At 52.9% G+C, this 15,146-nt stretch overlaps 1 protein-coding gene across 1 annotated transcript in view; it reads left to right on the top strand.

Moving 5' to 3' along the window:
• Nucleotides 1-15,146, top strand: part of VWA3A (von Willebrand factor A domain containing 3A) — a gene marked incomplete at its 3' end in the record, with an annotated part of 44,437 nt that overhangs the window by 29,212 nt on the left and 79 nt on the right. The window contains exons 20-31 of the mRNA XM_082671038.1: nucleotides 214-284; nucleotides 3,170-3,322; nucleotides 5,133-5,223; nucleotides 5,887-5,997; nucleotides 6,537-6,634; nucleotides 7,448-7,585; nucleotides 8,458-8,566; nucleotides 11,339-11,483; nucleotides 11,953-12,097; nucleotides 12,512-12,663; nucleotides 13,592-13,715; nucleotides 14,888-14,985. Coding sequence (XP_082527164.1) covers nucleotides 214-284; nucleotides 3,170-3,322; nucleotides 5,133-5,223; nucleotides 5,887-5,997; nucleotides 6,537-6,634; nucleotides 7,448-7,585; nucleotides 8,458-8,566; nucleotides 11,339-11,483; nucleotides 11,953-12,097; nucleotides 12,512-12,663; nucleotides 13,592-13,715; nucleotides 14,888-14,985 — 1,435 coding nt within the window. The remainder of the gene's footprint in view (nucleotides 1-213; nucleotides 285-3,169; nucleotides 3,323-5,132; nucleotides 5,224-5,886; nucleotides 5,998-6,536; nucleotides 6,635-7,447; nucleotides 7,586-8,457; nucleotides 8,567-11,338; nucleotides 11,484-11,952; nucleotides 12,098-12,511; nucleotides 12,664-13,591; nucleotides 13,716-14,887; nucleotides 14,986-15,146) is intronic.

Below are 15,146 nucleotides of genomic sequence, written 5' to 3'. Positions count from 1 at the left end.
CCCCGCTCTTGGTATCCTCACTATACCCATCCATCCCCTTTACCACCAGAAAGTATGGGGGGGTGGCTAGTCAGCTAAGCCCATTAAGACCCCACCCTGCCCCTTAGGCTGAGGTCACCTCCACATGGCCCACGTGTTTACAGATGTGGACACTTGCCAGGATCTCCATCCCTTCCCCACGATCGATCATGACTTTGTTTGCTTTGTTTCCAGGTATTTACGAAAGCGATGATATCAGTGCCATCACGTCTGAGATGGAAAAGGCTCTCAACTACTCCCAAAAGGTATGCCTTAGGTGTGGGGCAAATGACTGCGCTGGCTTCTGTGTTAGGGTCCTGGGGCTGCCATATGAAGTACCACAAACTGGGTGGCTTAAAACAACAGACATTTATTCCCTCACAGTCCCAGAGGCTAGAGTCTGAAATCAAGGTATCAAGAGGGCCATGTCCCCACTGAAGGCTCTGGGTAGAATCCCTCTTTACCTCTTCCTAGCTTCTGGTGATGGTGGCTGTTAAAGAAATGAAATTGCCCTGGACGCTTGTTAAAAATGGCAAGGAAGGGCTTCCCTGGTGGCGCAGTGGTTGAGAGTCCACCTGCCGATGCAGGGGACACGGGTTCGAGTCCTGGTCCGGGAAGATCCCACATGCCGCAGAGCGGCTAGGCCCGTGAGCCATGGCCGCTGAGCCTGTGCGTCCGGAGCCTGTGCTCTGCCACGGGAGAGGCCACAGCAGTGAGGGGCCGGCATACTGCAGAAAAAAAAAAAAAGGCAAGGAAGACATTATTCAAGACGACTGCAATAGGGGAGAGAGATTGAACTCAACTCCGATTATACAGCAAAGATAGCTGGGCATTTATAGCCAGTGAGCAGAGTGAGAGGGTCAGTGGATGGAAAATTACTAAGATGAAGTTGACTAGATATCGAGGGTAGGGGGATTCTTGCTAAATAGGTTCAACAGGATTCTTTGCTAAAACTGGGTTCAGCAGGCCAAAGTCAAAGCCCAGTCAAGAAGAGGGCTCAGAGGAACATGACTAAAGTTTGGTCAAGGAGGGAGTCCTTGGCAACAGCAATCCTTGCCTGTCCTTGGCTTGTGGCAGCAGAACCCCAATCTCTGCTTCCATCTCCACATGGCTCTCCTCCCTCTGTGTGTGTGTCTGTGTCTCTTCTCCTCTTATAAGGACACCAGTTGTATTGGATTAAGGGCCCACCCTCCCACTACAACCTCATTAACTTACATCTTAATTACATCTACAAAGGCCCTGTTTCCAAGTAAGGTCATGTTTCTGGGTACAGGGGAACTTCAACATGCCTTTTTGGGGGACACGACTCATCCCACATCAGCTTTCCACCTTTGTGCTGATCCACAGACCCCAAAGGCTTCCAATGAAATGTGAGTGTCCTGTAAGTCACTGGTTTCAGGTCCGCGTGCTCTACATTCTGGCCCGTACGTTCTTGAACACATCAGTCTCATTCCTAAACTCAAGGCCTTTGTACCTGCCACTTCCTTCACCAACTGTTCCCCTCCCAGGTCATCCATGGATTGCTCCTTACGATTCAAGTTTCACTAAAATGTTACCTCCTCAGAGAGGGAGTTGAGCAGTTCAAGGTGAGATGAGAGCGGGACCAGATCACGAGCAATGAGAATGGAAATAAGGGAACAAATGTGAGAACATGTCTTTAAGGAAGAATTGACCAAACTTGTGGCTGATTGAGTGAATGGGGTGAGGAAGAAGAAGAAATCCCAGGATGACTCCCAAGTTCCTTGCGGCGGGACCTGGTAGACAGGACCCAGAGAGAGAAAACAGGTGGGGATTCAGGGAGGGTGGGCCTAGAACAAAGGTGAGTTTGCGGGGCCTGTGAGGTAACAAGTGGGGGCATCCTTCAGGCAGGTGGATAAAGATGAGGCCTGGACATAGAGGTGTGGGGCAGCTCAAGCCATGAGGATGCACAGAGAACACGTAGGTGGACGTGACTCACATTTCAAATACGACCATTGTCAGGACTGCCCGTCTCCCCAACTACATGGTGAGCTCTTGGGAGGGCAGGGCCATAGATTGGCAAACCTGCAGCTCCCCTAGACGTGCCTGAGCTGTCCTCCCAGAAAGGGTCCCTCTTTGCTGCTTTATTCAACTGCTTCTCAGGTGCACATTAGTCCTGCTCCCTCATCTGATAAACTCACTCACAAGGTGTTAATGGGCACTAATGGTTTAACCCACCCTTCTTATGATGTTAGTTACATTTGAGTGGTGTCTTCTAGTGCCTTGATTGAGAATAGTTATTGAAGAAGCTTGCAGGCAGTTGAGAAATATATAGGCAAAGGAACGAAGTATCACACCACTATTCTGCTAGCATCCAGGGTCGGCCCTGGGCACATGGTGAGCTGACCACCACATGTGGCTGCTGGGTCCACATATGGAGAGAACACTGGCTTTGAAACAAGACCTACCTGGGATTGAATGGAAGATCCTCTACTTACTCACAGTATGGCCTTGGACAAGTCCTTTAAATTCATAAGCTTTGGTTTCCTTACCTGTAAAATGGGGATAGGATAGCCCTTGCCCTGCCAGTGTAGTTGCATGTCTTGTTGGCAAGGAGGTTTGAGACCCCCAGGCAGTAACTAGCCCAGTGCCTGATGCATCCCAGGCCCTCCATACATGGTACTTATTATTATTATTATTTTGGCTGCATTGGGTCTTCGCTGCTGCACGCGGGCTTTCTCTAGTTGCAGCGAGCGGGGGTCTACTCTCCGTTGCGGTGCGCGGGCTTCTCATTGCGGTGGCTTCTCTTGTTGCAGAGCATGGGCTTCAGGCACGTGGGCCTCAGCAGTTGTGGCCCACGGGCTCAGCAGTTGTGGTCCGCGGGCCCAGTTGCTCCACGGCATGTGGGATCTTCCCGGACCAGGGCTCGAACCCGTGTCCCCTGAATTGGCAGGCAGACTCCCAACCACTGCGCCACCAGGGAAGCCCCATGGTACTTATTATTAATAGGCCTGATCCACAGTGCTCTTGGCCCCAGGCAGCACTCTAGGGACAGAAAGAGGAGTACAGGGGCCCCAGTGGCCCCAGCGCCCCCTGGTGTGTGTGTGTGTGTGCGCGCGTGCGCGTGGGCGCCAGTGCCCTGCGTGGAGACACGCTGGCTTGGGTGCTGCTGACGCTCCCAGTCCCCCTGCAGTGTGCCTTGCTCGTGTCGTCTCTGAAGAACCAGTCCGGAAAACAACAGGAAAGTGCAGCCCTCCTGAGAGACAAGCCGAAGACGCTCAAGCTGAGACGTCAGCCCGGGAAGTTCTGTCCCTCCAAGCCCAGAGCATGCTCTGTGGCCAGAACGGTTTGACTCCCCTCCCTAATAACACACAGGGGATTCTGTTTCTGCCTTGTCTCCTGGTCTTTCCTAGATCTTGAAGTGGCCTGGGCCAGGCCCCCAGACCCCAGGGCCAGCAGAGGTGGGAGCAGGGTCCTCAGTGGTCAGTGTCCTGGCCTCCAGGGGGAAGGGACCCCCGGGGGGCCTGCCTCTCAGCTCTGGCCACCCCTCCACCCCACCTTTGGCTCTGCCTGGCTGCCCCAGCTTTGTGGTTCCAAGGGCTCCGTGGACTCGGCACCCTCCGTTACACGTGCTGGTTGTAAGGCAAGAGGGCTTGTCTGGGAGGGTCTCTCGGGGCAAAGGAATTAGGGGCTTGGGGCGTCTAATGGGTCCTTTCTGCTGCTGCCCGAGGCTTTTGGGGGCCTGATAGGAGCCTGAGGGTGGACCTGGGCCTGCCCGGGGCTGATCCCCGTTCACAGCCTGTCAAATCTGTCCCACATAAAATACCCACCTCGGCACTCAGAAGGGGCCTCTAGAGGTGTGTCTGGGGGGACACCCCAGACTCCACAGCACTTGTGAGCAGAAGGGCAGTGAGATCTGTGAGCGCTTCAGCATTTCACCAGCTGACAGGCCCTTGTGAACACAGCACACTTTCAGAATGAAGAAATCCACCCAAACCGTGTGCAGCTAACTCCCTTCCTGCAGTCAGCACTTCTGAGCGGTTCTGTTCCCATGGGCACTGCCCTCGTGTACAGAACTCCACCAGGGTTTGGGCGCCAGCCCAGAGACATCGCGCCTTCCCGTCTTCCCAGATTCTGAGGTGAAACCCCGCGGTCTCGGAGTCCGGCTTGGGCCTTCAGTGGTTCCCAAACTGGCTTGGTTACGAGGGGGCTTGGGCTGCTCCAGGGCCTCTGACAGGCCTCCTGAAATGCAGGTGTGGGAAACTGGGTTGCTGGCGGGTGGCTCTCTGGGATGGCAGCTCTGGGCATTTTTCACAGCCGCCACCCAGAGGTCTCCTCTGCTGGTCCAGGCCCTGGGTGACTTTGTTTAACCATCACCACGTTCCGGTTGTACCCGGTAATGAAGGAACCCCTTCCTTAAAACCGAGGTGCCCAATAGGGCATGGAAGTTACCTGAGTGGTTGCTTGTCATGCTGGAGGCCCAGAAATCCCAGTCCAGTAGGAAGAGGGGCAGGTAACTGGTGAAGAAAGTTCAGGCAAATCCCCACAGTTGTCCTAGCAGGCCCTCTGTCATAACACACACACTCACACTCACACACACACGCACACACATGCGCACACACATGCACGCACACTCTCTCACACACAGATGCACGCTGTCACACTCCCACACACACACTCACATATACATGCACATGCACACGCGCACGCACTCTCACACACGCATGTGCACACACACATAACGCACACCCATGCACACACTCACACATATACACACACGCACACACACGCGCACACTCTCACACTCATGCACACATACACACAACGCACACCCACTTTCACAACGCACACTCACACATGCACATGCACACACGCTGTCTCACACACACACACACTTAGTCACACACACGCATGCACACTCACACACACTCTCACTCACACACACACACACACACACACACACACACACCCTTTTCACCTCAAACCCCAGAGTCCTCTCCGAATGTGCAACAGGAGATGGGGCGAGCGTGTGAGAAGTCTACTTCCTGAGGCCTCGCCATGCAAAGGTTCCTACTTGACAGATTGAGGCTGGGATGACTGGGGTACTGCCCCCCACAGAGAACAGACCTCTGATGGAAAAGACTGCTGTTTTCTAGAGCATTAAAGATGACCCTGACAGAGAGAAGAGTCCCCGCTTGAAAGCTCTGCTGTGGAGTCCACTCAGTGGCAAAGCGGGCGTCCCCCCAGGTAAGGCACGGCCCCGGGGGTGGAGGGGTGGACAAGCACGGCTCAGGCATGGATTCGTGATGACAGTAACTAAAGTGATCAGCGATCGTGTGCCAGCCCTTCTGCTAAGATTGTCCCATTTAAAGCTTATAACAATCCGTCCTGTATGGCAGGGAATCTATTAGTTCCTCCATTTCACTGATGAAGAAATTCAGGCTCAGAGGGGCTAAGGAGAATGTCCAGTGTCAGCCGGTCATGACAGGGCACCAGTATTTTTATGAAAGTACTCAGCTCATAGAACCTAAGACCATGTGTCTTCTAATGTCAGACACACAGCAGAGCGGCTCAGAGCAGAGTTCTGGAGTCAGCAAGACCTGGATGGAATCTTTACTCTGCTTCTTACTGACTCTGAGTCCCACTTACCTCATCTGCAAGCTGGGGTACTATGAGGATAAAACAAGACAGGCTACGGGAAGCACTTCGCACCAAGCCTGGTATATATCAGCAGCTCTGGCTTTACTGATCCAGGGGAGGCCAGAGGACCCAAAGGACCTCAGATCCACCTGGGAGCCCCATTTCAAGGGCAGAGCATAGCTGAAGTTGACTAGTCTCTAAGCCAAGCTGCACAGCTTCACCAGATAAACCCTCAAGGCTGCTCCAGCCGACAGGCCAAATGTCCTCTAGCTACAGCCCAGCCAGTGAAAGAAGGGACTGCAGATCGGAGGAGGAAGACCAAATCAAGGGACGCAGAGACCTCTCTCTCGCTGTTCTATACAGAGACAGGGAATAATGTGGGTAAGTCGGGGCTGCACAGATGTCTGGACAGCCCCCTTTCCCCGTGGGACCTGGAAGGTGATCAGGCCCCAGGGAAAGGAGAAATCTCCCGCAGTCCCGGGACATGGGCAGCAGTGCACCCCAAGCGGGCCTATCCTCAAACCACTCACATCTCCCAGCCCAGGGAAGTGAGCTTGCAAAGTCTTGACACAGGCAGGAGAGTGGGAAGAATTGATGCCGGCGTCTCCCCAGGTCCCTGGGCGCGGCGCTCCTGCTCTGCGCATGAGGGGCAGTGTCCTCAGACTGATGGGAAGGGAGTGGAGATGAGCCTCCCAGGTCAGTCGGATTGATGGCACAGGTCCCAGTAGCAACCCATTGACATGTAGAGAAGGAAGATCCCAGCATGCTTCCCCAGATCAGCACAATAGCCTCCCTCCTACCTCTCAGCAAATTGCACCTAAGGAATGTTACAGCTGACTTGATTGACAGAGAAATTGACATGGAAAAGGGAGGCTAGGGTAAGAGAATTGCACAAAGTAACCCTGCTCTGTTTCTCCCAGGCTTCGTGTACAGGAAGTACCCTCAAGGAAGAGCCCTAAGGAGGACTAGCTTTTCTATTGAGTTGCCCAGAAAGGATGCAGTCTGCTCCAGCCTAGAGGTATTATGCTGTCTGCACCAGCACATGCCCCCACGCAATAATTCCTTCCACCAACCATTATTTCTGAGAGGGTGGGTATACTTGGAATTGAGGCCAAACCTGCTTAGAATGACTGTTTAAAGTGTCAGGATAAGGATTCAATAGAGCTACGTGGGAACCTGGGTCTGCCACTTCCTAGCTGGGTGACCTTGGGCAAGTCATTCAGTCTCAATGTCTTCCTTTATAAAATGAAAACAATTGTACCTAATAGGATTGCTGATTAATTGAAGTATATTTTGTGTAAAGTACTTAGTGGCGTCAGATCCTTTCGGACGCAAGCAGCAGAAATCCCCCTTCTTGTGCAGATCCAGAAGATAGATCATCTTTTCTTCCCACAACCGGTCAATAAAAGTCTGAGCTTCGTTCTGACCCTGGATGCCATGCTCTGATTGCTTTAAACCGAGCCATTCTTGTATCTCTCATTGTGACAAGGAGCCTGAGACTATCCTCATTGGTTTAGAGTCTAAACTTTAGAACAATCCCATTCAAGTTTCATGGGAGAGGGTTGAAATGGAAACTGGGGAGGCAACAGTATCCACCAGACTAGGGAGTAGTAAGTGCTCAATAAATTTTGTTCCCTGTTCCCCGTATTTCTTGTGCATCTCTCCCCAGCACAGGGGCAGGAATCTGAATGTGATGAAGGCTCAGTGAGGACCTGGGAACCCCACATTTCAAATACAAGACAGATTTCAAACATGAGGTTTTAACAGATGAGTCAGTCATTCCATTAAGCCTGAATTACCCAAGATAATAGTTCTTTCCTTTATTCTAAAGTGGGTAGCAAATTATGGACTAAAAAAACTGAAGATGGAGATCTCCAGATACCTCGGTCCCAAATGCACTCATCAAAAGTCAACACAGACGTCGGCATCAGCCAAATACTGCAGTATCTTCCCCAGCATAGAGATCAACGTAAGTCAAGATTGGTGTTGGTTTTTTTTCTCCCAGCTCCTGTCTCTTCTCAGGCACAAATGGCTGAGTGTGTTGGGGAAAACTCCCCATGAATGTATGCCCCTGGCTTCAATTCCTGCTTCTAAGAACCCCACCCCCCACAGGGGGACTGCGCTCAAGGAATAGGAGATGCAGAATCCTGTTGGAAGAAAAGTCAGCCCCTCAGAGTGCTTGAGACCATGCTGTAGGGTTAGAGGGGCTCAATGGAGGGGGAATTAGAAACAACTGCCGAGAATGCAGGGCAGTGGCTGGAATCCTCACTAATAAGAGCTCTGTACCCTGACACTGACGATGGTCCCATCAGGATGGCTGGGAACAGCGGTTATGGCAGGAGGTGAGGGGGTTCTCTATTTTCTCGTTTTGAGGTCATTTTTTTTATTGCTTTGACACTGGAACAGGTACATTTAGTAGAAAATGAAAATCGAATCGTGCTTTTAAAACAGAGACCCCATTTTCTCTCCTTGCCCTCTGGTATGACATTGTCAGCTATAAAGCTAAAACGAGCCACCAGAAAAATGTTATGGGAGTTTAATCATGCCGCCCCCCTCCTCCATCGGAGGTCGTCTCTTAGTTTGAAATGCATCGACCTCCCATCCTACCATTAAGGGTTTTCTATTTAAAATTTAGAGATACTATGTCTTTTTCTTATTACAGTGACCGCATGTGCCACAGAAATCGTCACCCCAATTCCCACACACCTTCCGAGAACTGTGCATGCTTCACAATGTTTTGAAAATTGTGAACCACGGTAGACTAAACTATTTTCGGGGGTAATGGGGAGGTGAAGAAATAGCTGACGGGGTTGGAATTTCCCTTTGCTTGCCGTAATCCAGGGGATGGTGAGACACAGTCAGTGTACACCCAGGGAAATCGAAGCGTACATCACACACCTGGAGAAGGTGACGCGGCGCTATGTCCAAAGGCTGCAGTGGCTGCTGTCTGGTGAGCCTGCCTGCTATCCTGGAGGGCGGACGAGCGTGATGGGCAGCGGGAGGGCAACCCCAGGGACCCCAGGGTCAGTCCTTCCCAGGCTAGGCACTCACAGACTGTCACCCAGGGGCAACATGACTTCTGGGTTCAGAGGTCAGGCAAGGTGCTGGATGACAGGGTGGTGGAGCACGAGCCAGAGCAGCAGGGAGACCCAGGCCTGGTCAGGCCACTCTGCCGGCTCGTCTCCCACACCTCGCCTCCTGGGTGTGACTGAAGGGCTGCTGCCCTTCAGGAGCCTCAATTTAGTATTGATTGGGCCCCACAGAACCAGTCCATGAAGGTAGAGATGGGAGGGGCTCCGGACAGGGAAGATGCCCCTGTTCTTCTTTACAGAGAGCACCAAGGCCCCTCTGGGAGAGGTGAATGGCAGGGCTGGCTGAGAGCCAGGCTCACATCCCAGAGGAGGCTGGGCTGGGCATTAGGAGATGGTCTGAAGCATCCAGTCCAAAAGGCCGGGCAGACAGCTAGGACTGAACCGGAGGCTCAGTTCAGGCTTTGGGGCCTGGAGGGTTCCTGGGACGATAGAGGAAGGATCCCAGGGTGGGCCACTCAGGTGCCTGCCCAAATTCATTAAGTCCAGTCCTCTGCAGTAGAACCTGGTATAAACAGTCCTTGGGCTGACTGCTGCTTTCCAAAGCCTCTGGAGCGGGCGGCAAGCTCGGGTGCAGCTGTCAGGTCAGAGGCTGAGGCGGGGCGACGAGGTCGTGTGCGTATTCCCAACGCACACTTCCCGCCGGGGAGCGTGTGAAGGGCAGCCGTGCAGCCGCTTCTTGTGTGGTATGAGTCGCGCCCCCACCTCACATACAGCTACACACTCAACACCATCTAACGCCTCCGAACGTACCCAGGGGATGCTGCGCTGAGCCACTCATTCATTATTCAACGAATAAGTGTTGTTCTCCCACTCCGTGCTGGGGAGGTGGTAGGGGAAACACTTCACAGGTTCCCTGAGCTCATGGTCTAGGGGAGACAGTTGTTACCCAAAGAGCAGGGTGACAGGTGTAAGGAGGAGACAGGCATGGTGCAGTGAGAGAGGGACAGGGGGCCTGCACAGAGAGATCACGGAGGGCTTCCCCGAGGAGGTGACATTTGAGCTGAGATCTGAAGAATGACTAGATGTCACCTGAGGAAAGAGAGGGAAGACTCTCAGGGCATGACTGAGGTGCTCAGCGGGGGAGGAGGCTGAGTACAAAGACTGAAGGAAGCAGGGTGGCTGAGATTAAAGGGTGCCACCACTCCAGGGAGATGAGGCCATGGCCCAGACTTTATCCTAAGAGCAATGGGAAGCCACTAAAAGATTTTAAATAAGGGGAAAGTGATGAAGTTAGCATCGGCAACAATCCCTCTGGTTGCTGCGTGCAGTATAAATTGCTGAGGGGACGGAGTGCAATCAGGGGAACCTAGTAGGAATCCAGGGGAAAGATTAGGATAGCTGGGAAGGGAAGTGATGATGGAGACGGACAAAAAAAGCAGAGTTAGGGAGGCGATAACGGCGGGGCTCGGTGGCTTGCAGGGTGTTTCCGCTGTCTGGTTCCCAAGATGGATCAGCTGGCCTTCTGTGGTGGGAGGCCCGTCGACCAGCTGGCTGGCTGTCCCCGCGGAACGTCCCACACACCTCAGGATGGCTCCCCTCATGTCCTCATGTTGCCATGAGCATTGCCAGAGAACAGCCCAGATGAGTCCTGGAAGATTCCTGGGCAGTGGGTCCAGCCAGCTCAGGCTACCTTTTCCTGGAGACCAGTGGACCCTTTTTGCAGCAGTTTTCCATTTTTTCTACTCCTGCCTCCAGTGAGGTCTGAGGTGTGATTCGGGAATGCTGGACATGCCATCTTCTTCTCTTTGGCGTCCCCCGTGTTACCTCCGTTTAGCCTTGGGGCACCAGAAGGGCTGGGGTTAGCGGTTGCCTTCAAGTGTGGATCAGAGGACCTGGATGTGAATCTCGGCTTCGCTGCCAGGCTGTGTGACCTTGGGCAAGTCACTGGCCCTCTCTGTTTCCCCTTGGGATAAATCCCAAATCCTTTAACAACCTCTCCAGCTTTCTCTCTGTCCCTCAAGCATGACATGCTCCTCTCTCCCACTCAGAGCCTTTCACAGTCTGTTCTCCCCGCACACACCCCCTCTCATCCTTCAGCCATAGCTTGTCTGCTCCCCACCCCACATCCATCAAATTCAGATTCTCCCAAGTAGGTACTCCTTAACTTTGTGTCATAACCCTCAGCAGAGTGGTAGCTGTTGGTATAACATCCGTCTTCCCTGCCTCACTGGCAGCTCCGTGAGGGCAGGGACACTCTCTCATCTCCACTGCACTTTGCTCAGTGCCGGGCACACAGTGCACACTCACCTGATTTCTGTCAGCCAATCTACAGACTCCATGCTCTGTAACATCATTTCCAGCCCCAAACAATACTGTGACACCGCTTAACCCAATCACTAACTTTAGGGGTGAGGAAACTCAAGCCCAGGGAAGTTATAATCATTTGGGCAAGTCATCCGAGGCAAAGCCATAGCAGAAACCTCGACCTCCGAAAGCCCAGTCCACGCACCAGCTCTGCCCTTGGACAATGACCCCTCTAGCAACACCACAGAGGCCATCTCCCAGTGGGTTCACATCTGATCCGTGATCACTCAGGCAACGGGTGTGGCAAGACCTTGGATTTTATAGCTGCAGTGAGGAGAGCCACCCTCACTCCTCCCCTGCCTCTGCCTCCACCCGCCTCCGAGCAGGAAGCCGCCGACTCTTTGGTGCCATTTTGGAGAGCAAAGTGTGCATCCTGCTGGACACGTCGGGATCCATGGGCCCCTACCTGCAGCAGGTGAAGACAGAGCTCGCTCTGCTGATCTGGGAACAGCTGCGGAAGCACTGTGACAGGTAAGAGGCAGGGGTGCTGGTGCGCGGGGGTCAGGAGATCCAAGGGATGGCTCCTGAGGTTCCCCTGGCCAAGGTCACTCCCTCCTCAACACTTATAGAGCACTTTCCCTGTGCCAAGCGCTTTACATGCGTGATGTCATTCAGTCTTCACAACGGTCTTATTATTATCCCCATTCTTCAGCAAAGGAAACAAGGGCTTAGAGAGGTTAAATCATTTGCCCAAGATTGCATAACCAGTAAGTGGCTGAAGTGGGATTTAAATCTATTTCTGTCTGCACCCAGAATCTTCACTGTGTATGTTCTCATCCTCAGGTGGTCCACAGGGGGCCCAGGGCTTGCTGTAGGGTCTTCAGGGATAGGTGTGAGTCCTCACGGAGGTTACTTACCCTGAGGTCAGTATAGACGGGTGCGTTCTAACCAATCTCTTTCACCTCCTCTCCGGCCCCCACCTCTTCTCCGCTCTCCACAGTTTTAACCTGCTCAGCTTTGCAGAGGGCCTACAGCCGTGGCAGGACACTCTGGTGGGGACCACAGACGCAGCCTGTCACGAGGCTGTGAAGTGGGTGACCAACCTGCATGCTCAGGGGAGCACCTCAGTCTTGCAAGCATTGCTGGCAAGTTCCACCGCCAAGCCTGACCCAGTGGCAAAGCAGAAATACCATCGCCCCATCCTGACATTGTGCCATGCTTTGCAGTTTACAAAGAGCACTTTAGAATTTACTGTTAAATCATTTCATCTTCCCAGCAACCCAGTGAGGATGAGATTCTCGCTGTTCTCACTTTATAGATGAAGGCACAGAGGCCCAGAGAGGTTAAGTGACTTGCTTGGGGTTAACCAGCTAGGAAGTGGGCTGAGCTCTTTCTCCTAAACCTCAGCAGCTTCCTGGTCTGTCAAAGGCTGAAAGAGGAGGCTCTCAGTCTTAATGACAAGTCGGTGAGATCCAACCAGACTTGGGGACAGCAGGCCAGTGGTTTCTGAGTCCCGGTTGGCCCCTCTTCTGAGCCAGACAACCTACATGCTCTCTCAGAAAGCTTTCAGTTTTCCTGATGTGGAAGGACTGTACCTCCTGACGGACGGGAAGCCAGACACAAGCTGCAGCCTTATCCTCAGTGAAGTGCAAAGACTCACGGAGAAGAGAGACGTGAAAGTGCACACCGTCTCCCTGAACTGCTCAGACAGGTGGGCGGTCAGGAGCTGTATCCCTTCCCCATGGCCGCGTGTCTGAGGGGCAAGGCTCATCCTCACCTAATCCAGGGACTCACGTTATACGCTGAGCTCTCCTGGGCCCAAGTCCTGTGTGTGAGCAGTTAGGAGGCCCTGGGCAGGCATTGCACCAGAGAGAGCCCCTCTGTGCCCCTGCCCACCCGTCAGCATCCTGACTTTCTCCAGCGTGGAAATGGATTTGCACCGATTCCCACAGTCACACGCTGTGTTCTCCCATTTCATCTTCCTTCGGGGCACATTTGTGAATATTTAGGGGGAAAAAGTTTAAAGTAGCTATGTTTTTTTGGGGTTTTTTTTGCGTTACACGGGCCTCTCACTGCTGTGTCCTCTCCCGTTGCGGAGCACAGGCTCCGTTCACACAGGCCCAGCGGCCGTGGCTCACGGGCCCAGCCGCTCCGCGGCACGTGGGATCCTCCTGGACCGGGGCACGAACCCGTGTCCCCTGCATCGGCAGGCGGACTCTCAGCCACTGCGCCACCAGGGAAGCCCACTATGGTTATAGAAGAACATGTGTTAGACAGGAGAGATTCAGCTCCTTCAGAACATTCATAGTTAATCTCTCTGTCTAAACCGTGAGCTCCGTAAAGGTCACACTGTGTCCCTGCCAGGCCAGACACATAGTAGGCACTGGATAGATGTCCAGTTAAGGAATGGGGCCCCGTGCTTTGAGGGTGACCCTCATACGGTGAATCCACTTCACACAGCAGTAGCCACTGCCACCCAAATACCAGCTGGGAGAGTGGCTTGGTGATGCTGACACAGTCTCAGTGGCACAGACCTCAAGGTCCAAGACCCCTTACCCCACTCATGTGACTTCCCCAGGGGCTGGGGGCTCACAGAGACCTCGGTGGGCCTGGCCCCAGCCCTCTGTTCCTCCCCGCAGGACAGCGGTTAACTTCTTGAGAGATCTGGCCTCTCTTACTGGGGGCCGCTATCACTGCCCTGTCGGTGAGGACTCGCTCTTAAAAATGCAGGGCCTGCTGACCAGGGGCTTCATCAAAGAGAGGGTAGGTTGTGGAGCTACTGGGTGAGTTCTGTTGAAATAGCTCAACAAAATGTCAACAGGCGTGGCTTTTTCCTCCTGATTGATAAGATCTCTGCTTCTCTTGTAAAACAAAGTATTGACTAAAAAAGGTTGTGTTTCCCTGCTGCTCTCCTTTTAGGCTGCCTCCCCTCCAGGTTGGGAAAGAAGCAGGGTTAGGGGCATTATTTAATAGTAGAACAGTTCACATTCACTGAGCACTGCCTACATGCTACAGGTTTGTTGCATTATGTAAATTACCTCTTTTAAGCCTTCCAACCATTATTATACCCATTTAATAGACGAAAGAACAGGCTCAGCCAGGTTTCGGAATACACCTAAAGTCAGAGTAAATGGTAAAGCCAGAGCCCAGACACCCATGCTCCTAAGTTCTGTGCTTTAATTCCTGCATATTTCTGTCTTCCCGCCTTAAATTCATTGAAGCGCAGATATTCAAATGATCTGTTAAAAAATAAATACAGTAAAGTCATAGGTTTTTTTTCTTTTAGCGGTACGCGGGCCCCTCACTGCTGTGGCCTCTCCAGTTGCGGAGCACAGGCTCCGGACGCGCAGGCTCAGCGGCCATGGCTCATGGGCCCAGCCGCTCCGCGGCATGTGGGATCTTCCCGGACCGGGGCATGAACCCACGTCCCCTGCATCGGCAGGCGGACTCTCAACCACTGCGCCACCAGGGAAGCCCCAGAACTTGTACTTTTAAGGCTAGGCTCTAGAATTTCATTAGTTGACATAAGAAAAAGGCATATATGTGGAGCTGTTTTACTAGAAGAAATAGAGAAGGGGCTGGATAGGTTTTACTGATTAACAGTGAGATAAAGTGTATATACTACTTCTGTTCTACTGGGCAGAACTGTGTTGACTTCAGTGAAGTCCTTAGACCCTTTTAGTTTCCACCATCCCCTTCCTACACTGACTCTCAGACGTCTAACTGCAAAGTGTCCTCTTTGCAGAATGACTGCCTTGACAGGTGGTGAGCTCCCTGTCCCTGGAAACATGCAAGCTGAGGCCCACAAGATTTCCTGCACTGGGAGGAAGGCTGCTTTGAGTTCACTCTAAAACTTTTCTCCTGAGATTTTGGATTTTCAGGTCCCACCCAGTCATTTAATGGATCTAATTTCATACTCATTTCCCCTTTTCAAGGACCCCATGCTGCCACTATTTGAAGGAGATGATTTAAGGAGATTGGCCCAGGAGATCACCAAGGCCAGAAGCTTCCTCTGGCAGGCCCAGTCCTTCAGGTGTGCCCTTCAAGCAGCCCCTCCCACCTGCTTCGTGGCTCCAGCCCACCCAGACCCTGGGCCCCCCTCAGGTCAGTGCCCACTCGGTCATGACACCCTTGCTCCAAGAGCTCCTGCCCTGCTTCTCCCTGCCAGGCCCAGAAATTTGGGCATCGAGGGTC

Source organism: Grampus griseus (genome assembly GCF_964374135.1).
Source record: "Grampus griseus genome assembly, chromosome: 14".
NCBI lineage: Eukaryota > Metazoa > Chordata > Mammalia > Artiodactyla > Delphinidae > Grampus > Grampus griseus.
The sequence above is the reverse complement of the archived record's forward strand: the minus strand, read 5'-3'. Positions and strand labels throughout refer to the sequence as shown.